Consider the following 23295-nt stretch of genomic DNA (forward strand, 5'->3'; position numbering starts at 1 on the left):
AGAGATGCTGCCTGACCCGCTGAGTTACTCCGGCATTTTGTGTCTACCTTTAGGTGTAAACCAGCATCCTTAGCTACTTCTTACACATGACGCCCAGTTTAGTTTAGTTTGGAGATACAGCGCGGAAACAGGCCCTTCAGCCCACCGAGTATTGGGGGTAGGGTACTGACATGGATAGAAAATTGGTTGACAGACAGAAAGCAAAGAGTGGGGATAAATGGGTCCCTTTCGGAATGGCAGGCAGTGACCAGTGGGGTACCGCAAGGTTCGGTGCTGGGACCCCAGCTATTTACGATATACATTAATGACTTAGACGAAGGGATTAAAAGTACCATTAGCAAATTTGCAGATGATACTAAGTTGGGGGGTAGTGTGAATTGTGAGGAAGATGCAATAAGGCTGCAGGGTGACCTGGACAGGTTGTGTGAGTGGGCGGATACATGGCAGATGCAGTTTAATGTAGATAAGTGTGAGGTTATTCACTTTGGAAGTAAGAATAGAAAGGCAGATTATTATCTGAATGGTGTCAAGTTAGGAGGAGGGGGAGTTCAACGAGATCTGGGTGTCCTAGTGCATCAGTCAATGAAAGGAAGCATGCAGGTTCAGCAGGCAGTGAAGAAAGCCAATGGAATGTTGGCCTTCGTAACAAGAGGTGTTGAGTATAGGAGCAAAGAGGTCCTTCTACAGTTGTACCGGGCCCTGGTGAGACCGCACCTGGAGTACTGTGTGCAGTTTTGGTCTCCAGATTTGAGGAAGGATATTCTTGCTATGGAGGGCGTGCAGCGTAGGTTCACTAGATTAATTCCCGGAATGGCGGGACTGTCGTATGTTGAAAGGCTGGAGCGATTGGGCTTGTATACACTGGAATTTAGAAGGATGAGGGGGGATCTTATTGAAACATATAAGATAATTAGGGGATTGGACACATTAGAGGCAGATAACATGTTCCCAATGTTGGGGGAGTCCAGAACAAGGGGCCACAGTTTGAGAATAAGGGGTAGGCCATTTAGAACGGAGATGAGGAAGAACTTTTTCAGTCAGAGGGTGGTGAAGGTGTGGAATTCTCTGCCTCAGAAGGCAGTGGAGGCCAGTTCGTTGGATGCTTTCAAGAGAGAGCTGGATAGAGCTCTTAAGGATAGCGGAGTGAGGGGGTATGGGGAGAAGGCAGGAACGGGGTACTGATTGATAGTGATCAGCCATGATCGCATTGAATGGCGGTGCTGGCTTGAAGGGCTGAATGGCCTACTCCTGCACCTATTGTCTATTGTCTATTGTCTATTGAGTCCACTCCGACCAGCGATCCCCGCACACTACCAGCGATACTCACTGGAATTTAGAAGATTGAGGGGGGATCTTATAGAAACTTACAAAATTCTTAAGGGGTTGGACAGGCTAGATGCAGGAAGATTGTTCCCGATGTTGGGGAAGTCCAGAACAAAGGGTCACAGTTTAAGGATAAGGGGGAAGTCTTTTAGGACCGAGATGAGAAAGTTTTTCTTCACACAGAGAGTGGTGAATCTGTGGAATTCTCTGCCACAGAAGGTAATTGAGGCCAGTTCATTGGCTATATTTAAGAGGGAGTTAGATGTGACCCTTGTGGCTAAAGGGATCAGAGGGTATGGAGAGAAGGCAGGTACAGGATACTGAGTTGGATGATCAGCCATGATAATATTGAATGGCAGTGCAGGCTCGAAGGGCCGAATGGCCTGCTCCTGCACCTATTTTCTATGTTTCTATGTTTCTATGTTTCTAACACTACCCTACACGCACTAGCGACACTTTACATTTAAACCAAGCCTACAAACCTGTACGTCTTTGGAGTGGAGCTAGTTAAACCGATTCCATCTGCTGGTACATTAAAGCCACAACCCTCATAAGGAATAAGTGACGTTGCATAAAAACGTGAAACCTCACCTAAATAGCCTCATAAAAGCATGACCCTGGCAGTGTGAACACGCACACCTCCAGATTCAGGGGCAGTTTCTCCCCGGCTGTTATCAGGCAACTGAACCATCCTACCACAACCAGAGAGCAGTGCTGAACTACTATCTACCTCATTGGTGACCCTCGGACTATCCTTGATCGGTCTTTACTGGCTTTATTAACTGTTATTCACCATTATTCCCTTATCATGTATCTATACTCTGTAAATGGCTCGATTGTAATCATGTATTGTCTTTCCGCTGGCTGGTTAGCACGCAACAAAAGCTTGTCACTGTACCTCTGTACACGTGACAATAAACTGTAATTGTAAACACTGCTATTGTATCTGCCAAAGATGGACACATAAAGCTGGAGTAGTGTGGCACGGTGGCGCAGCGGTAGAGTTGCTGCCTTACAGCGAATGCAGCGCCGGAGACCGGGGTTCCATCCTGACTACGGGTGCTGTCTGTACGGAGTTTGCACGCTCTCCCCGTGACCTGCGTGGGTTTTCTCCGAGATTGGTTCCCTCCCACATTCCAAAGACGTACAGGTTTGTAGGTTAACAGACAATAGACAGTAGGTGCAGGAAGAGGCCATTTGGCCCTTCGAGCCAGCACCGCCATTTAATGTGATCATGGCTGATCATTCTCAATCAGTACCCCGTTCCTGCCTTCTCCCCATACCCCCTGACTCCGCTATCCTTAAGAGCTCTATCTAGCTCTCTCTTGAATGCATTCAGAGAATTGGCCTCCACTGCCTTCTGAGGCAGAGAATTCCACAGATTCACAACTCTCTGACCGGAAAAGGTTTCCCTCATCTCAGATCTAAATGGCCTACCCCTTATTCTTAAACTGTGGCCCCTTGTTCTGGACTCCCCCAACATTGGGAACATGTTTCCTGCCTCTAACGGCTTGGTAACTGCTCTACTTGGCTTGGTATAAATGTAAATTGTCCCCGGTGTGTGTAGGGTGGGGTTCAGGTGCGGGGATCGCTGGTCGGCGTGGACTTGCATTAAGCCCACCACCTCCAGCAATATCTCCCAGGGTCCCACCAGTCTCTCTGTGTGAGATACTAGCCCGACTCATCTCCACGATGTTCTAAGTCAATGAGATTGAAAAGAGTGGAGCGATTGTAGTGCGTGATCACAGATCCACCTCTGTGACCGGCACACAGAGAGTTGTGCAGGAAGGATGCTGGTCGACACCGAAGAAAGGCACAAAATGCTGGAGTAACTCGTAAGGGACAGGCTGCCTCTGTGGAGAGAAGGAATGGGTGACGTTTTGGGGTCGAGACCCTTCTTCAGACTGAGAGTCAGGGGAGAGGGAGACACAGAGATATGGAAGGGTAAGAAACATGGAAACAATAGAAAAGTAGTTGCAGGTGTAGGCCATTCGGCCCTTCGAGCCAGCACGATGTCCTACGTCAATGGTGTTTACTCACGGTGGCAGCATCTGGGATAGCAGCTTCTCCGTCTTCTGTTTCTCCACTTCCAGCTCCTCCGTCCTCTCCCGGATCAAGTCTTCCAGGTTACTGGAATACTGCTCCAGCATCCGCAGCATGGAGTCAATGATGTTCGTCTTCTTCCCTTTGTTTATGAATTTGAACTGGGGCGAAACAGTGGTGAATGCATTAGCACCCCCCTCCCAATGCCAACAACGAGAGAGCAGTGCGAGAAAACATCGAAAATAGGTGCAGGAGGAGGCCATTCAGCCCTTCGAGCCAGCACCGCCATTCATCGGGATCGTGACTGATGGTCCACAATCAGTAACCCGTGCCTGCCTTCTCCCCATATTCCGCTTGAATTCCGCTAGCCCCTAGAGCTCTATCTAACTCTCTTTTAAATTCATCCAGTGAATCGGCCTCCACTGCCCTCTATGGCAGAGAATTCCACAAATTCACAACCCTCTGGGTGAAAAAGTTTTTTTCTCACCTCAGTTTTAAATGGCCTCCCCTTTATTCTTAGGCTGTGTAGCCCCTGGTTCTGGACTCGCCCAACATTGGGAACATTTTTCCTGCATCTAGCTTGTCCAGTCCTTTTATAATTTTATACATACTGATCCACCATCTGCCTCAACGGAGACCCTGGGACTATATTTGATCGGACTTTATCTTGCACTAATTCACGTTATTCACGTTATTCCCTTGGTCATGTATCTGTACACAGTGGATTGTAATTATGTATTGTCTTTCCGCTGACCTTCGGTTAAAAGGCAACAAAAGCTTTTCACTGCAACGTGAAAATAAACTAAACTGAACTGAACTGAACTGTCCTAGCTTCTCCCCTCCTCCGAGATGCAATGGGAATCCAGAACCAGGGGCCACAGTTTAAGAATAAGGGGCAGGCCATTTAGAACTGAGATGAGGAAAAACGTTTTCAGTCAGAGAGTTGTGAATCTGTGGAATTCTCTGCCTCAGAAGGCAGTGGAGGCCAATTCTCTGAATGCATTCAAGAGAGAGCTGGATAGAGCTCTTAAGGATAGCGGAGTCAGGGGGTATGGGGAGAAGGCAGGAACGGGGTACTGATTGAGAATGATCAGCCATGATCACATTGAATGGCGGTGCTGGCTCGAAGGGCCGAATGGCCTACTCCTGCACCTATTGTCTATTGTCTATTGTCTATATAAAATAAACTAAACTGAACTGAATTGAACTGTCCTAGCTTCTCCCCTCCTCCAAGATGCAATGGAAAGAACTTGCATTCCTATAGCGACCGGCACAACCTCAAGACATCCCAAGGTTTAGAGTTTAGACTCTAGGGATCGGGCCCTTGGTCCCACCGAGTCTGTGCCGACCAGTGATCTGCGGTTCCTTGTGTACCCATCTACGCTAATTCCGCGGGGCCTGTGGACTATAACACCGTGAAGCCCGTGGTCTCTGGTGAGAAGAGGCCGACTCGGGAGCTCCGTGCCGCGGGGAGAGTTTCAATCCGCCCCGACGCGGGGAGTTTCGATCGCCCCGACGCGAGGGCCTCGGACAGTCGGCAGCGGCGACTGTGGACGGTTCAACAGCCCCGACTGCGGGTGAACAAAGAGGAAGCTGATTGAACTTTATTACCTTCCATCACAGTGAGGAATGTGGAATCCGCTGTGGTGGATGTTCATGTTAAGTTTTATTTTATGTGGCTGTGTGCCTTGTTGCTTTTGACTTAGTATGGCTGTATGGTAACTCAAATTTCACTGGACCTTAATTGGTACACGTGACAATAGATTGATCTTGAAATCTTGAAATCTCTTGAAATCTATTTAATTGTCCCTGTAGTTACATAGGACATGTGTCAGTACAGGACAGGAACAGGCTCTTCGGCCCATTTTGCCAATGCTAACCACGGCGCCAACTTAAACCGCGTGTTTGTCTGTGCTTGGCCTAAGTCTCTTAATTCCGTGACTGTTCATTTATACGTCCCCATACCATTATTATGGTTAATAATATTTAACCATGTTATGGCTTAAATATTACTATCGTATCTCCTGCCACAACTCCCCCGAGCCGTGTGTTCCAAGGCACCCAACGCTCACCCCATGAAGAACTTACTTTGTAAATTTTATTTTAAAACTTCCCTTCTGCAGATGTTACCTGAGCCAATGAGTGACGCAGCTGGTAGAGCCACTGCCCCACGGCACTCAAGGCCCAGGTTTGATCCTGACCTCCCGTGTGCTGTCTGTGTGTGAGGTTTGTACGTTCTCCCTGTGACCGCGTGGGTTTCCTCTGGGCGCTCTGGTTTCCTCCCACCTCCCAGAGACGCGCGGGGTTGTAGGTTAATCGGCCCCTCTGTAAATTGCCCCCCCCTGGTGTGCAGGGAGTAGATGCGAAAGTGGGATAGGGTTGCCAACCGTCCCGTATTAGCCGGGACATCCCGTATTTTGGGCTAAATTGGTTTGTCCCGTACGGGACCGCCCTTGTCCCGTATTAGCAGGGTTGCCAAGTTCCTCACTCCCAAATAAAAGGGTTAAAGGGTGACGTCGCCGCCCCGCGCCCCACGTGACCTCGCCCAGCTCGGGCGGCCGCCATTGGTGGAGCGGGAGCACGTGGACGCTGGCCGGGTGAGATCACGTGGGGCGCGGGGGGAGTGACATCGCCTTGTCCCGTATTTGGGAGTGAGGAAGTTGGCAACCCTAGCATGGACTCAGTGGGCCGAAGGGCCTCTTTCCATGCCGTATCTTTCAAATCAGTTCAACTCCTCATTTCTAAAAGATTCAAGTCCCTGATTCCTTTTACTTTAGACTTTAGTACAGTGTGAAGACAGGCCCTTCAGCCCACCAGCGCAGATTCCGCGCTGAATAGCAATCACCCGTACACTAGCACTGTCCAGCACTGAATGGGGTACTGATTGTGGATGATCAGCCATGATCACATTGAATGGCGGTGCTGGCTCGAAGGGCCGAATGGCCTCCTCCTGCACCTATTGTCTATTGTCTAATGTCCTGCACATGAGGGACAATTTAAAAATTACAGAAGACAATTAACCTACAAATAATAGAGAATAATAGACAATAAACAATAGACAATAGACAATAGGTGCAGGAGGAGGCCATTCGGTCCTTCGAGCCAGCACCGCCATTCAATGTGATCATGGCTGATCATCCACAATCAGTACCCCGTTCCTGCCTTCTCCCCATACCCCCTGACTCCGTATATTTATGAGTTCTATCTAACTCTCTCTCGAAAGCATCCAGAGAATTGGCCTCCACTAAATTCTGAGGCAGAGAATTCCACAGCTTCACAACTCGCTGGGTGAAAACGTTCTTCCTCATCTCTGTTCTGAATGACCTACCCCTTATTCTTAAACTTTGGCCCCTTTTTCTGGAGTCCCCCAACATTGGGAACATGTTTCCTGCCTCTAGCGTGTCCAATCCCATAATAATCTTATATGTTTCAATAAGATCCCTTCTCATCCTTCTAAATTCCAGTATATACAAGCACAGTCGTTCCATTCTTTCAACAAATGACAGTCCCGACATCCCAGGAATTAACCTCGTGAACATACGCTGCACTGCCTCAACAGCAAGAATGTCCTTCCTCAAATTTGGAGACCAAAACTGCACACAGTACTCCAGGTGTGGTCTCGCTAGGGCCCGGTACAACTGCAGAAGGACCTGCACGTCTTTGGAGCGCGGGAAGAAACCGAAGCACCCGGAGAAAACCCAGGCGATCACGGGGAGAACGTACAAACTCCGTACAGACAGCGCCCGTAGTCAGGATCAAACCTCGGTCTCTGGCGCAACGAGGCAGCAACTCTACTGCTGCGCCACCCCACAAGGAATGTGTAGGGCGACACAGTGGCGCAGCGGTAGAGTTGCTGCCTTACAGCGAATGCAGCGCCGGAGATTCAGGTTCGATCCTGACTACGGGCGCTGTCTGCACGGAGTTTGTACGTTCTCCCCGTGACCTGCGTGGGTTTTCTCCGAGATCTTCGGTTTCCTCCCACACTCCAAAGACGTACAGGTACGTAGGTTAATTGACTGGGCGAATGTAAAAATTGTCCCTAGTGTATGTGGGATAGTGTTAATGTGCGGGGATCGCTGGGCGGCATGGACCTGGTGGGCCGAAGGGCCTGTTTCCGCGCTGTATCTCTAAATCTAAATCTAAAAAATGTAAAATCGCTCACTGTTGTTGCAATAAAACACAGGGGCCTGCGAGAAACTAGGGACCTCAGCATCAGACAGCACCTGTGGTCAGGTCTCTGAGGCTGGTGAGGCAGCAACTCTGCCGCTGCGCCACTGTGCCGCCCCCGTCTACTCACTCGATCGAAGATCTCGTTGAAGGTGGGTCTCCGGTCCGGCAGCTCGCTCCAGCATTGCTTCATGAGTTGGATGCACTCCAGCGGGGCCTGGTCTGGCGAGACGGTGGGCCGACACATCGGGGGCGGCTTCTTCACTTTCTTTATTATCTCTGAAGAGAAAATGAGAAGTACATTTCTTCAGCCAGAGAGTTTAGAGATACAGAGCGGAAACAGGCACTCTTGGCCCACCGGGTCCACACCGACCAGCGATCCCCGCACATTAACTCTATCCTATACCCACTAGGGACAATTTTTTGCATTTTACTCTGAGGCTGTGGAGGCCAATTCTCTGAATGCATTCAAGAGAGAGCTAGATAGAGCTCTTAATGATAGCGGAGTCAATAGACAATAGGTGCAGGAGGAGGCCTTTCGGCCCTTCGAGCCAGCACCGCCATTCAATGTGATCATGGCTGATCATTCTCAATCAGTACCCCGTTCCTGCCTTCTCCCCATACCCCCTGACTCCGCTATCTAGCTCTCTCGTGAAAGCATTCAGAGAATTGGCCTCCACTGCCTTCTGAGGCAGAGAATTGCAGATTCACAACTCTCTGACTGAAAAAGTTTTTCCTCATCTCAGTTCTAAATGGCCTACCCCTTATTCTTAAACTGTGGCCCCTTGTTCTGGACTCCCCCAACATTGGGAACATGTTTCCTGCCTCTATTGTGTCCAATCTCTTAATAATCTTATACGTTTCGATAAGATCTCCTCTCATCCTTCTAAATTCCAGTGTATACAAGTGTATCTGAGGAAGGATGTGCTGGCTCTGGAGAGGGTCCAGAGGAGGTTTACAAGAATGATCCCAAGAATGAGTGGGTTAACATATGATGAGCGTTTGTCGGTGCTGGGCCTGTACTCACTGGAGTTTAGAAGAAAGAGGGGGGGGACCTCATTGAAATAGAATAAGGGGCAGGCCATAGTGAATAGTGAAAGGCTTGGATAGAGTGGATGTGGAGAGGATGTTTCCACTTGTGGGAGAGTCTAGGACTAGAGATCACAGCCTCAGAATTAAAGGACGTTCTTTTAGGAAGGAGACGAGGAGGAATTTCTTTAGTCAGAGGGTGGTGAATCTGTGGAATTCTTTGCCACAGAAGGCCGTGGAGGCCAAGTCAGTGGATATTATATTTTTAAGGCAGAGATAGATAGATTCTTGATCAGTGCGGGTGTCAGAGGTTATGGGGAGGGCGGCACGGTGGCGCAGCGGTAGAGTTGCTGCCTTACAGCAAATGCAGCGCCGGAGACTCAGGTTCGATCCTGACTACGGGTGCTGTACTGTAAGGAGTTTGAACGTTCTCCCCGTGACCTGCGTGGGTTTTCTCCGAGATCTTCGGTTTCCTCCCACACTCCAAAGACGTACATGTATGTAGGTTAATTGACTGGGTAAATGTAAAAATTGTCCCTAGTGTGTGTAGGATAGTGTTAATGTGCGGGGATCGCTGGGCGACGCGGACTTGGTGGGCCGAAAAGGCCTGTTTCCGCGCTGTATCTGAAATATGAAATATGAATGGGGTTAGGAGGGGGAGATAGATCAGCCATGATTGAATGGCGGAGTAGACTTGATGGGCCGAATGGCCTAATTCTGCTATTCCTTATGACGTTATGATCGTGGAGGAAGGCTGGACGCCACCCACCTTCGGGGCTAAGACCCAGCATGCAGTACGGTGACCCCCGTACCACGACCTCCTGCAGGATGATTGCAAAGCTGTACGTATCTCCTTTGATTGTCGCCTTCCTCGCCAGCTCAGGGTCCCTCAGAAACTCAGGAGCAGTCCAAAACAACTCTGAAGATAAAAGAAAGGGATAGATTGGTTTTTTTAGAGTCGTAGAGTGATTCAGTGTGGAAACAGGCCCCTTAGGCCTAACTTTCCCACACCGGCCAACATGTCCCGGTTACACTAGTCCCCACCTGCCCGCGTCTGGTCCGTATCCCTCCAAACCTGTCCTGTCCATGTACTTAGGGTTGGCAACCTCCTCACTCCCAAATAAGGGACAAAAGGTGACGTCACCGCCCCACGCACCACGTCACCTCACCCAGCCAGCGGCCACGTGCTCCCGCTCCACCAATGGCGGTCGCCCAGGCCGGGAGGTGGGTTGCTATGCAACTTCCATTAGGCGGCGCCCGGGCGTCCCGACCTACACTGTCCGGACCTACACTGTCCGGGCCTACACTGACCGGGCCTACACTGTCCGGGCCTACAGCGTCCGGGCCTACAACGTCCGGGCCTATAGCGCCCGTGCCTACAGCGTCCGGGCCTACAGAGTCCAGGTCTACAGTGTCTGGACCTACAGTGTCCGGGCCTGCAACGCTCCCCGGGCCTAATACGGGACAAGAGCGGTCCCATACGGGACAAACCAATTTAGCCCAACATACGGGATGTCCCGGCTAATACGGGACAGTTGGCAACCCTAGTGACCAGCTACACAAAGTCATAGAGTCATTGAGTGATACAGTGTGGAAACCGGCTCTGTGGCCCAACTTGCCCACACCGGTCAACATTTTTACCTGACTTAGTATGGTCTGGAATGAAAGTACACACAAAGTGCTGGAGCAACTCAGCGGGTCAGGCAGAATCGCTGGGCAAAAGAATGGGTGACGATTTGGGTCGGGACCCTTCTTCAGTTTATTTTAGTTTATTGTCACGTGTACCGAGGTAAAGTGAACAGCTTTATTTTTGGTGCACGCTATCCAGTGAGCGGAAGGACTCTCTACATGGTTACCATCAAGCAGTCCAGGGTGTAATTTCTCACCCAGCCAGCAGCCACATGCTCCCGCTCCACCAATGGCGGTCGCCCGGGCCGGGAGGTAGGTTGCAATGCAACTTCCATTAGATGGCGCCCGGGCGTCCCGACCTTAACTGTCCGGGCCTACACGGTGGAGTTCTAACTGGAATTTAGAAGGATGAGAGGAGATCTTATCGAAACGTATAAGATTATTACGGGGTTGGACACGTTAGAGGCAGGAAACATGTTCCCAATGTTGGGGGAGTCCAGAACAAGGGGCCACAGTTTAAGAATAAGGGGTAGGCCATTTAGAACTGAGATGAGGAAAAACTTTTTAAGTCAAAGAGTTGTGAATCTGTGGAATTCTCTGCCTCAGAAGGCAGTGGAGGCCAATTCTCTGAATGCATTCAAGAGAGAGCTAGATAGAGCTCTTAAGGATAGCGGAGTCAGGGGGTATGGGGAGAAGGCAGGAACGGGGTACTGATTGAGAGTGATCAGCCATGATCACATTGAATGGTGGTGCTGGCTCGAAGGGCCGAATGGCCTCCTCCTGCACCTATTGTCTATTGTCTATTGCCTATTGTCTATTGTCTATTGTCTATTGTTTATTGTCTATTGTCTATTGTCTATTGTCTATTGTCTATTGTCTATTGTCTATTGCCTATTGTCTATTGTCTATTGTTTATTGTCTATTGTCTATTGTCTATTGTCTATTGTCTATTGTCTATTGTCTATTGTCTATTATGTACAGATACAGAATGAAGGGAATAGTTTGTAAGGCAACAACTCTACTGCTGCACCACCACGCCCCCCAAAATAAAAAACTAAACTAAACTGATAGAGATTTTGCAAACCGTACAATGACAGATCAATAGGTGCCACTGAGGGCATGGTGGCATAGTGGTTAAGCTACTGCCTTATGGCTCCAGAGATACGGGTTCGATCCCACCTACGGGTGCTTGTCTGTACGGAGTTTGTACGTTCTCCCCGTGACCTGCACGGGTTTTCACAAGTTCACGAGTTATCGGAGTAGAGTTAGGCCATTCGGCCCATCGAGTCCACTTCGCCATTCAACCATGGCTGATCTCTGCCTCCCAATCCCATTTTCCTGCCTTCTCCCCATAGCCCTTGACACCCGTTCTAATCAAGATTTTGTCCACCTCTGCCTTAAAAACATCCACTGACTTGGCCTCCACAGCCCTCTGTGGCAATAAGGTTCCACAGATTAACCAACCTCTGACCGAAGAAGTTCCTCCTCACCTCCTTTCTGAAAGAGCGCCCTTTGATTCTGAGGCTGTGACCTCTGGTCCTGGATTCTCCCACCAGCGAAAACATCCTCTCCACATCCATTCTATCGATGCCTTTCATTATTCAGTAAGTTTCAATGAGGTCCCCCCTCAACTCCAGTGAGTACAGGCCCAGTGCTGTCAAACGCTCATCGTATGCCGACCCACTCATTCCTGGGATCGTTCTTGTAAACCTCCTCTGGACCCTCTCCAGAGCCAGCACATCCTTCCTCTGATATGGGGCCCAAATTTGCACACAGTACTCCAGATGCGGCCTGACCAGTGCCTGATCGAGCTTCAGCTCTGAGATCCCCGGTTTCCTCTCACACTCCAAAGCCACACAGGTTTGTAGGCTAATTGGCTTGGTAGAAGTGTAAAACTGTCCCTCATGTGCTTGCAGGGTAGTGTTAATGTGCGGGGATCGCAGGTTGGCGAGGAAGGGCCTGTTTTCGTGCTGTATCTCTAAACTACACTAAAGTAAATAGTTAGAACAAGCAGTGCTTGTAGGAAAAAAAAAACTGTAAATGCTGGTTAAAAATCGAAGGTAGGCACAAAATGCTGGAGTAACTCAGCAGGTCAATAGACAATAGACAATAGACAATAGACAATAGGTGCAGGAGTAGGCCATTCAGCCCTTCGAGCCAGCACCGCCATTCAATGCGATCATGGCTGATCACTCTCAATCAGTACCCCGTTCCTGCCTTCTCCCCATACCCCCTCACTCCGCTATCCTTAAGAGCTCTATCCAGCTCTCTCTTGAAAGCATCCAACGAACTGGCCTCCACTGCCTTCTGAGGCAGAGAATTCCACACCTTCACCACCCTCTGACTGAAAAAGTTCTTCCTCATCTCCGTTCTAAATGGCCTACCCCTTATTCTTAAACTGTGGCCCCTTGTTCTGGACTCCCCCAACATTGGGAACATGTTATCTGCCTCTAATGTGTCCAATCCCCTAATTATCTTATATGTTTCAATAAGATCCCCCCTCATCCTTCTAAATTCCAGTGTATACAAGCCCAATCGCTCCAGCCTTTCAACATACGACAGTCCCGCCATTCCGGGAATTAACCTAGTGAACCTACGCTGCACGCCCTCCATATAAAAGGACTGGACAAGCTAGATGCAGGAAAAATGTTCCCAATGTTGGGCGAGTCCAGAACCAGGGGACACACAGTCTTAGAATAAAGGGGAGGCCATTTAAAACTGAGGTGCGAAAAAACTTTTTCACCCAGAGAGTTGTGAATTTGTGGAATTCTCTGCCACAGAGGGCAGTGGAAGCCAAATCACTGGATGGATTTAAAAGAGAGTTAGATAGAGCTCTAGGGGCTAGTGGAATCAAGGGATATGGGGAGAAGGCAGGCACGGGGTATTGATTGGGGACGATCAGCCATGATCACAGTGAATGGCGGTGCTGGCTCGAAGGGCCGAAAGGCCTCCTCCTGCATCTATTTTCTATGTTTCTATGTTTCTATGGGTCCGGCAGCATTTCGGGAGAGAAGGGATGGGTGACATTTCGGGTTGAGACCCTTCTTCAGACTGAAGAAGGGTCTCGACCCGAAACGTCACCCATTCCTTCGCTCCCGAGATGCTGCCTGACCCGCTGAGTTTTACTCCAGCATTTTGTGTCTGCCTTCATGCTGTACACTCGGTTGTACACAGTACCTTCAGGTGCTGGATCCTCACGAGGGACATTCTGTGCATCCATTAGATCGATGTAGCCGTAGTCCACCACCTTCAGTACGAACCGCCCGTCCACCACGCAGTTCCGGGATTTCAGCCGTCCGTGCGGGAAGTCTCGGTGGTGAAGGTATTTCATTCCCTGGCGGAGAGACCCGTGACATTGAAACTTTATGCTGGGTGGCACGTCAAACAATCCCCCCTCACTGCATCTCAATAGACAATAGACAATAGGTGCAGGAGGAGGCCATTCGGCCCTTCGAGCCAGCACCGCCATTCAATGTGATCACGGCTGATCATTCTCAATCAGTACCCCGTTCCTGCCTTCTCCCCCATACCCCCTGACTCCGCTATCCTTAAGAGCTCTATCCAGCTCTCTCTTGAATGCATTCAGAGAATTGGCCTCCACTGCCTTCTGAGGCAGAGAATTCCACAGATTCACAACTCTCTGACTGAAAAAGTTTTATCCTCCTCTCCGTTCTAAATGGCCTACCCCTTATTCTTAAACTGTGGCCCCTGGTTCTGGACTCCCCCAACATTGGGACAGCTGGCAAGAACAGCTGACAAGGCATCTCGGCACAGCTGGCAAGAATAACCCGATAACAAACCAACACTCTCTCGGTTAAAAGGGCAGGTCACGGTGGCGCAGCGGTAGAGTTGCCGCCTTACAGCGAATGCAGCGCTGGAGACCCGGGTTCAATCATGGCTGATCTCTGCCTCCTAATCCTATTTTCCTGCCTTCTCCCCATAATCATGCAGCGAATGCCTGAGACCCGGGTTCGATCCCGACTACGGGCGCTGTCTGTGCGGAGTTTGCACGTTCTCCCCATGACCTGCGTGGGTTTTCTCCGAGATCTTCGGTTCCCTCCCACACTCCAAAGACTGTACAGGTTTGTAGGTTGATTGGCTTGGTATAAATGTAAAAATTGTCCCTAGTGGGTGTAGGATGGTATTAATGTGCGGGGGTCGCTGGTCGGCGCGGACCCGGTGGGCCGAAAGGGCCTGTTTCCTCGCTGTATCTCTGAACTAATTTGAGGTCCTGGTCACTGAACGTCAGGACTTGGAATTTACAAGAGAAAACGATGCAGCGAGCTTTCTTGGTTTCTCCAGGTGCTCAAGTTTACTTCCACATTCCAAAGACGTGCGGGTTTGTGGGTTAATTGGCTTCAGTAAATTGACCGTACTGTGTGCGGGGATCGCTGGGCGGCGCGGACTGAGGGTGGGCCGAAGGGCCTGTTTCCGCGCTGTATCTCTAAGCTAAACTAAACCGAGCTAGACCTTCTTGAATAGTTGCGTGTTTTTAGTTTAGTTTAGTATAGTTTAGAGATATAGCGCGGAAACAGGCCCCTCGGCCCACTGAGTCCGCACCGACCAGCGATCCCCGCACATTAACACTATCCTACACACACTAGGGACAATTTACACATACACCAAGCCAATTAACCTACATACCTGTAAGTCTTTGGAGTGTGGGAGGAAACAACCGAGGATAGTAACATAGAAACATAGAAAATAGGTGCAGGAGGAGGCCATTCGGCCCTTCAAGCCAGCACCACCATTCATTATGATCATGGCTGATCGTTCCCAATCACTACCCCGTGCCTGCCTTCTCCCCATATCCCTTGATTCCACTAGCCCCTAGTGATCTATCTAACTCTCTCTTAAATCCATCCAGTGATTTGGCTTCCACTGCCCTCTGTGGCAGAGAATTCCACAAATTCACAACTCTCTGGGTGAAAAGCTTCATTCTCACCACAGTTTTAAATGGCCTCCGCTTTATTCTTGGACTGTGTGGCCCCTTGTTCTGGACTCGCCCAACATTGGGAACATTTTTCTTGCATCTAGCTTGTCCAGTCCTTTTATAATTTTATATGTTTCTATAAGGTCATATCATATCATCATATCATATATACACAGCGCGGAAACAGGCCCCTCGGCCCACCAAGTCCGCGCCGCCCAGCGATCCCCGTACATTAACACTATCCTACACACACTAGGGACAATTTTTACATTTACCCAGCCAATTAACCTACATACCTGTACGTCTTTGGAGTGTGGGAGGAAACCAAACATCTCGGAGAAAACCCACGCAGGTCACGGGGAGAACGTACAAACTCCTTACAGTGCAGCACCCGTAGTCAAGATCGAACCTGAGTCTCCGGCGCTGCATTCGCTGTAAAGCAGCAACTCTACCGCTGCGCCACCGTGGCCCCTCTCATCCTTCTAAACTCCAGTGAATACAAGCCTCGTCTTTTCAATCTGTCCTCATATGTCAGTCCCGCCATCCCAGGGATCAATCTCGTGAACCTATGCTGCACTGCCTGAATTCTAAATGGCCTACCCTTTATTCTTAAACTGTGGCCCCTGGTTCTGGACTCCCCCAACATTGGGAACATGTTTCCTGCCTCTAGCGTGTCCAACCCCTTAATAATCTTATATGTTTCGATAAGATCCCCTCTCATCCTTCTAAATTCCAGTGTATACAAGCCTAGTCGCTCCAGTCTTTCAACATATGACAGTCCCGCCATTCCGGGAATTAACCTAGTAAACCTACACTGCACGCCCTCAATAGCAAGAATGTCCTTCTTCAAATTTGGAGACCAAAACTGCACACAGTACTCCAGGTACGGTCTCACTAGGGCCCTGTACAACTGCAGAAGGACCTCTTTGCTCCTCTACTCAACTCCTCTTCTCATAGAGGCCAGCATGCCATTAGCTTTCTTCACTGCCTGCTCTACCTGCATGCTGACTGAAGAACAAGGACACCCAGATCTTGTTGCACAGACCCTTTTCCTAATCTGACACCATTCAGATAATAAGTGATGCAGTAAAGATGTATGGTGCGGAGGTTAGGAGTGTGGACCTGGAGGTATGTCCAAAACAAAATGCCCGCCTTTGAGCGAGGAGCCCAGGCATTACCTTGATCAGATCCAGCAGCAGGGAAGACTTGAACATCCAGTCCAGCTTGAGGTCGTCCTTCCGGAGCAGGTCATGGAGGCTGCCCCGGGAGCAGTGCTCCGTCGCGATGGCCAACACCTGACAGTCGCACAGGAAGCCCAAGAAGGGGTTCACGTTCTCATTCCTCAGGTCTCTCATCTAGAGAGAGAGAGAGAGAGAGAGAGAGAGAGAGAGAGAGAGAGAGAGAGAGAGAGAGAGAGAGAGAGAGAGAGAGAGAGAAAATACACCAACGTTTACATATGCATTCAAGAGAGAGCTAGATAGAGCTCTTAAGCATAGCGGAGTCAGGGGGTATGGGGAGAAGGCAGGAACGGGGTACTGATTGTGGATGATCAGCCATGATCACATTGTATGGCGTTGCTGGCTCGAAGGGCCGAATGGCCTCCTCCTGCACCTATTGTCTATTGAGACCCTTCTTCAGACAAGTACATGGATAGGAAAGGTTTGGAGGGATATGGGCCAGATGAAGGCAGGTGGGACTACTCCTGCACCTATTGTCTATTGTCTATTGTCATAGAAACATCGAAACATAGAAAATAGGTGTAGGAGGAGGCCATTCGGCCCTTCGAGCCAGCACCGCCATTCATTGTGATCATGGCTGATCATCCACAATCAGTAACCCGTGCCTGCCTTCTCCCCATACCTCTTGATTCCGGTAGCCCCCTAGAGCTCTATCCAACTCTCTTTTAAATCCATCCAGTGAATTGGCCTCCACTGCCCTCTGTAGCAGAGAATTCCACAAATTCACAACTCTCTGGGTGAAAAAGGTTTTTTTCTCACCTGAGTTTTTAAAATGGCCTCCCCTTGATTCTTAGACTGTGTATGGCCCTTAGGGTCCTAATTGTTCCGCAAGCAATTAGGCAGGCACATGGATAGCATGTAGGAAGGAACTGCAGATGCTGGTTTAAGAGTGCCAGAGGTGACGGGGAGAAGGCAGGAGAATGGGGTCAGGAGGGAGAGACAGATCAGCCACGATTGAATGGCAGAGTAGACTTGATGGGCCGAATGGAACTAATTCTGCTCCTATTCCTTTCGATCTTAAGCCAAAGATAGACACAAATCGCTGGAGTAACTCAGCGGGACAGGCGGCATCTCCGGAGAAAAGGAATGGGTTACGTTTTGGGGTCGAGACTCACACTCCAAAGACACAAAGGTTTGTAGGCTAATTGGCTTGGTAGAAGTGTAAAATTGTCCCTCATGTGCGTGCAGGGTAGTGTTAATGTGTGGGGATCGCTGGTTGGCGAGGAAGGGCCTGTTTCCGTGCTGTATTCTCTAAACTAAACTAAAGTAAATAGTTAGAACAAGCAGTGCTGTACACTTGTAGGAAAAAAAACTGCAGATGCTGGTTAAAAATCGAAGGTAGGCACAAAATGCTGGAGTAACTCAGCGGGTCAGAAACATATAAAATTATAAAAGGACTGGATAAGCTAGACGCAGGAAAAATGTTTCCAATGTTGGGCGAGTCCAGAACCAGGGGCCACACAGTCTTAGAATAAAGGGGAGACCATTTAAAACTGAGGTGAGAAAAAACTTTTTCACCCAGAGAGTTGTGAATCTGTGGGATTCTCTGCCACAGAGGGCAGCGGAGGCCAAATCACTGGATGGATATAAGAGAGAGTTAGATAGAGCTCTAGGGGCTAGTGGAATCAAGGGATATGGGGAGAAGGCAGGCACGGGGTAGTGATTGGGAACGATCAGCCATGATCATAATGAATGGTGGTGCTGGCTTGAAGGGCCGAATGGCCTCCTCCTGCACCTATTTTCTATGTTTCTATGTTACTATCCTCGGTTGTTTCCTCCCACACTCCAAAGACGTACAGGTATGTAGGTTAATTGGCTTGGTGTATGTGTAAATTGTCCCTAGTGTGTGTAGGATAGTGTTAATGTGCGGGGATCGCTGGTCGGTGCGGACTCAGTGGGCGATCAGCCATGATCACAATGAATGGCGGTGCTGGCTCGAAGGGCCGAATGGCCTCCTCCTGCACCTATTTTCTATGTTTCTATGATTCTATGGGTCAGGCAACATCTCGGGAGAGATGGGATGGGTGACGTTTCGGGTCGAGACCCTTCTTCAGACTGATAGTCAGGGGACAGGTAAACGAGTGATACAGACAGTGAAATAGAAAGATATGGAACAAATGAATGAATGCAAAACAAATGAATATTGATTTCTCTAACTTCAAGTAATCCTTTCATCCCCTCTCTGCGTCTCTCCCTATCCAAATCATTGTACTAGTTTCAAAGTCGTCTTGTTGAGTCTGTAACTCTTTTCCACGTAGCCCTGGATGGCTCGAAGGGCCGAATGGCCTACTCCTGCACCTATTTTCTATGTTTCTATGTTTCCTTTATCATCGTTATTTTTCTGCATATCTTACATTCACTTGTTCTACATCTCTCTATATCACCTATACGCCGATCAGCCAAAACATTATGACCTGATGAGCCAAAACATTAAGACCACCTGCCCTAATATGCTGTTGGTCCTCCGTGTGCAGCCCCATACGCAGCAGGGTGCGATGCACTGTGTATTGTGACACATTCCTCCCCTGACCACCATTAACATTTTCTGTGACTTGTGCCACAGTCGACCCTCTCTCGATTCGGACCAGACGGGATAGCCTTCGTTGCCCTCGCGCATCGATGAGCCTTGGGCGCCCAACACCCTCTGCCTGTCGCCGGTTTGTGGTTTGTCCCTCCTCGGACCACTGTCGGTAGGTACTCACCACTGCTGACCGGGAGCACCCCACAAGCCTTGCCGTTTCAGAGATGCTCTGACCCAGTCGTCTGGCCATAACAATTTGGCCCATGTCAAAGTCACTCAGGTCTTTACTCCTGCCCATTTCTCCTGCATCCAACACACATCAACTTCAAGAACTGACTTTTCACTTGCTGCCTAATATATCCCACCCCTTGACAGGTGCCATTGTAACAAGATAATCAATGTTATTCACTTCGCCTGTCAGTGGTCATAATGTTTTGGCTGATCGGTGTATATCTCTATAGCAGACAGAAGCATCTTTATTGACATGGGCAAGATGGGCCGAAGGGCCTGTTTCCGTGCTGTATGACTCTGAGACTGTATGATTATATCTGGTGGAGCCGCTGTTTCATAGGGCCAGAGGTCCTGGTTTGGATCCTGACCTTGGTTGCTGTCTATGTGAAGTTTGCACATTCTCCCTGTGACCATGTGGGGTTTCTCTGGGTGCCCTGGTTTCCTTCCACATCCCAAAGGCGTGTGAGTTTTTGGAGGTTACTGGGCCCTCTGTAAAGTGTCCCTGTTGAGGAAGCGGATGAGAAAGTGGGATAACATAGAACCTGGGAACCATGTTGTAGAAAAGATATTGTCAAGCTTGAAAGGGTTCAGAGAAGATTTACGAGGATGTTGCCAGGACTAGAGGGCGTGAGTGTATAGAGAGAGGTTGAGCAGGCTGGGTCTCTATTCCATGGAGTGCAGGAGGATGAGGGGTGATCTTACAGAGGTGTACAAAATCATGAGAGGAATAGATCGGGTAGATGCAAAGAATCTCTTGCCCAGAGAAGGGGAATCGAGGACCAGAGGACATAGGTTCAAGGTGAAGGGGAGAAGATTTAATAGGAATCTGAGGGGTAACTTTTTCACACAAAGTGGTGGTGGGTGTATGGAACAAGCTGCCAGAGGAGATAGTTGAGGCTGAGACTATCCCAACATTTAAGAAACAGTTAGACAGGTACACGGATAGGACAAGTTTGGAGGGATATGGACCAAATGCAGACAAGTAGGACTAGGGTAGCTGGGACATTGTTGGCCAGTGTTGGCAAGTTGGGCCGAAGGGCCTGTTTCCACACTGTATCACTCTATGTCTATGACTCTATAACCAGTGTGAATAGGTAATCGCTGGTCGGCGTGCACACAGTGGGCCGAAGGGCCTGTTTCAATGCTGGATCTCTAAACTAAACTAAACTGATATGTGTCTTGGCATAAGGCTCTTTATGGGAGCCCAGCTTTACCTTTCTCAGTATCTTGGTTGTAGCTTTCTGTACCTCTTGGTTACATTTGGAGTCAAGTTTCTTCAGCCAGACCCAATCGCCCTGGTAGATTAAGAAATAAATATTTCAACTTTGGAAACGATATTTCAGATTCTGGAATAACTGCAGGACATTTCAACAAATGCAAAAGCAGAAATCTCAGGGTCACGACCACAGTACTAAACAAATCTGGGCGGCACGGTGGCGCGGTGGTAGAGTTGCTGCCTCACAGCGCCAGAGACCCGGGTTCGATCCCGACTACGGGTGCTGTCTGTACGGAGTTTGTACGTTCTACCCGTGACCTGCGTGGGTTTTCTCCGATATCTTCGGTTTCCTCCCACACTCCAAAGACGTACAGGTTTGTAGATGAATTGGCTTGGTATAAATGTAAAATTGCCCCTAATGTGTGTCGGGTAGTGTTAATGTGCGGGCATCGCTGTTACAATAGACAATAAACAATAGGTGCAGGAGGAGGCCATTCGGCCCTTCGAGCCAGCACCGCCATTCAATGTGATCATGGCTGATCATTCTCAATCAGTACCCCGTTCCTGCCTTCTCCCCATACCCCCTGACTCCGCTATCCTTAAGAGCTCTATCTAGGTCTCTCTTGAATGCATTCAGAGAATTGGCCTCCACTGCCTTCTGCTGCACAAAGGAACATTCAAATTTGGTTATTAATGGAAATATTTCATTGATTCTATAACAATCATATAATGATTTCATTTTTAAAAAAATCAGATTTCATTTTTAATTCAACTCGGATTTCATTGTCATTTGAATTCAGATTTCATTTTCTTTTGAATTCAGATTTCATTTTCACTTGAATTCAGATTTCATTTTCACTTGAATTCGGATTTCATATTCATTTGAATTCAAATGTCATTGTCATTTGAATTCAGGCTTTCAACATGCCACAGTAGATTTAGATTTTGACCACAGAGCAGCACTAGCAGTATTAATTAATAATATTACTAATATTGGAAGATTAAGCAAAACAAGTTTACTGTGCGGTAAGCCTAAGACGGAAGGTAGACACAAAATGCTGGAGTAACTCAGCGGGGCAGGCAACATCTCTGGAGAGAAGGATTGGGTGACGTTTCGGATCGAGACCCTTCTTCACACTGAAGGGTCTCGCCCCAATAGTCACCCATTCCTTCTCTCCAGAGATGCTGCCCGTCCCGCTGAGTTACTCCAGCATTTTGTGTCTACCTTCGATTTAAACCAGCATCTGCAGTTTTTAGATTTTAGATTTAGAGATACAGGGCAGAAACAGGCCCTTCGGCCCACCGGGTCCGCACCGCCCAGCGATCCCCGCACATTAACACGATCCTACTAGGGACAATTTTACATTTGCCCAGCCAATTAACCTACAAACCTGTACATCTTTGGAGTGTGGGAGGAAACCGAAGATCTCGGAGAAAACCCACACAGGTCACGGGGAGAACGTACAAACTCCGTACAGACAGCGCCCATAGTCGGGATCGAACCCGAGTCGACGACGCTGCATTCGCTGTAAGGCAGCAGCTCTACCGCTGCGCCACCGTGCCGTCCTAGGCTTTCCGACACAAGCCTAAGACAGAATATATTTTGTGATAAAAGCAGATTCAAAACTAACCTGTTCAAACTGCCATTCCACGTATTAGTCTATCAAAACGTTCTCTGAGTCATGTATTGTCTTTCCACTGGCTGGTTAGCACGCAACAAGCGCTTTTCACTCAATCTCGGCACACGTGATCATAGACTAAACTGATAAACTGAAGCGTAGATGGAGTAAATGACCAGGGACGCCAGAACGCCTTCTGGAGGTGACGCCGCGGACAAGCCGAGGCTGGAGCATCGCGGGTCGTCGAAGCCGGCGGCCATCGGCCCCTGGGTCTGCGGGGCCCGCGGCTGGGGCCCGGGGTCGGCGCCACGGACGCGTCCAGAGAGAGGACCCGGCGGCGACAGTGGAGATGTCGGCACGGCGGTCGCTAACGGCGCCGACCGACGGACGAGACGAGGACGGACCCCGCGTGGAAGTGAGGGCGCCGCTGCCAGGGGGAAGGAACAAAGGAGGAGCCAGCGTGGGGGGGGGGGGGCTTCCGTGAGGGAGGGGGAAGAACAATGGGCAATGGGGTGGGGGTACTTTGTCAATGCCCTTTATGGGCGACTATTTGCATACCGTGGGTATGCAAGCAAAGAATTTCACTCTGACTTGTCACACGTGACAATAAAATATTCAAATCAATTCAATTCAATTAACCATAGAAATATAGACAATAGGTGCAGGAGGAGGCCATTCGGCCCTTCGAGGCAGCACCGCCATTCAATGTGATCACGGCTGATCATTCACAATCAGTACCCCGTTCCTGCCTTCTCCCCACACCGCTTGATTCCGTTAGCCCCAAGAGCTCTTTGGGCTCTTAGCCCTTAAAGCCCGTTCTTTCCAAACTGGCGCAAATCACATGTAACATAGAATCATAGAAACAGAAAATAGGTGCAGGAGTAAGCCATTCGGCCCTTCGAGCCAGCACTGCCATTCAATATGATCATGGCTGATCATCTAAAATCAGTACCCCGTTCCTGCTTATTCCCCCATATCCATGGGAGAATAAAGAGGAAGATGTTTGGACTTTATTGCCTTCCATCACAGTGAGGAATGTGGGGACTCCGCTGTGGTGGATGATTATGTTGACTTTCATGTAGTTGTGTGTCTTGTTGCTTTTTTTAGTGTGGCTGTATGGTAATCCGAGTTTCACTATACCTTAATTGGTACACGTGACAATAAACAGACCTTTGAATCTTTGAATCTTTATCCCTTAATTCCGTTAGCCCTAAGAGCTAAATCTAACTCTCTCTTGAAAACATGCAGTGAATTGGCCTCCACTGCCTTCTATGGCAGAGAATTCCACAGATTCACAACTCTCTGGGTGAAGAGGTTTTTCTTCATCTCAGTCCTAAATGGCCTTC

General features: G+C 49.1%; 1 protein-coding gene across 1 annotated transcript in view; it reads right to left on the reverse strand.

Moving 5' to 3' along the window:
• Positions 1-23295, reverse strand: part of LOC144595446 (retinal guanylyl cyclase 2-like) — a 59278-nt gene that overhangs the window by 11530 nt on the left and 24453 nt on the right. Inside the window, exons 7-12 of the mRNA XM_078402951.1 lie at positions 20329-20409; positions 16303-16479; positions 13369-13525; positions 9332-9481; positions 7664-7812; positions 3364-3527 (exon numbers count right to left, since the gene is read on the reverse strand). Coding sequence (XP_078259077.1) covers positions 3364-3527; positions 7664-7812; positions 9332-9481; positions 13369-13525; positions 16303-16479; positions 20329-20409 — 878 coding nt within the window. The remainder of the gene's footprint in view (positions 1-3363; positions 3528-7663; positions 7813-9331; positions 9482-13368; positions 13526-16302; positions 16480-20328; positions 20410-23295) is intronic.

This window comes from Rhinoraja longicauda, chromosome 7 (genome assembly GCF_053455715.1).
Source record: "Rhinoraja longicauda isolate Sanriku21f chromosome 7, sRhiLon1.1, whole genome shotgun sequence".
Taxonomy (NCBI): Eukaryota; Metazoa; Chordata; class Chondrichthyes; order Rajiformes; family Arhynchobatidae; genus Rhinoraja; species Rhinoraja longicauda.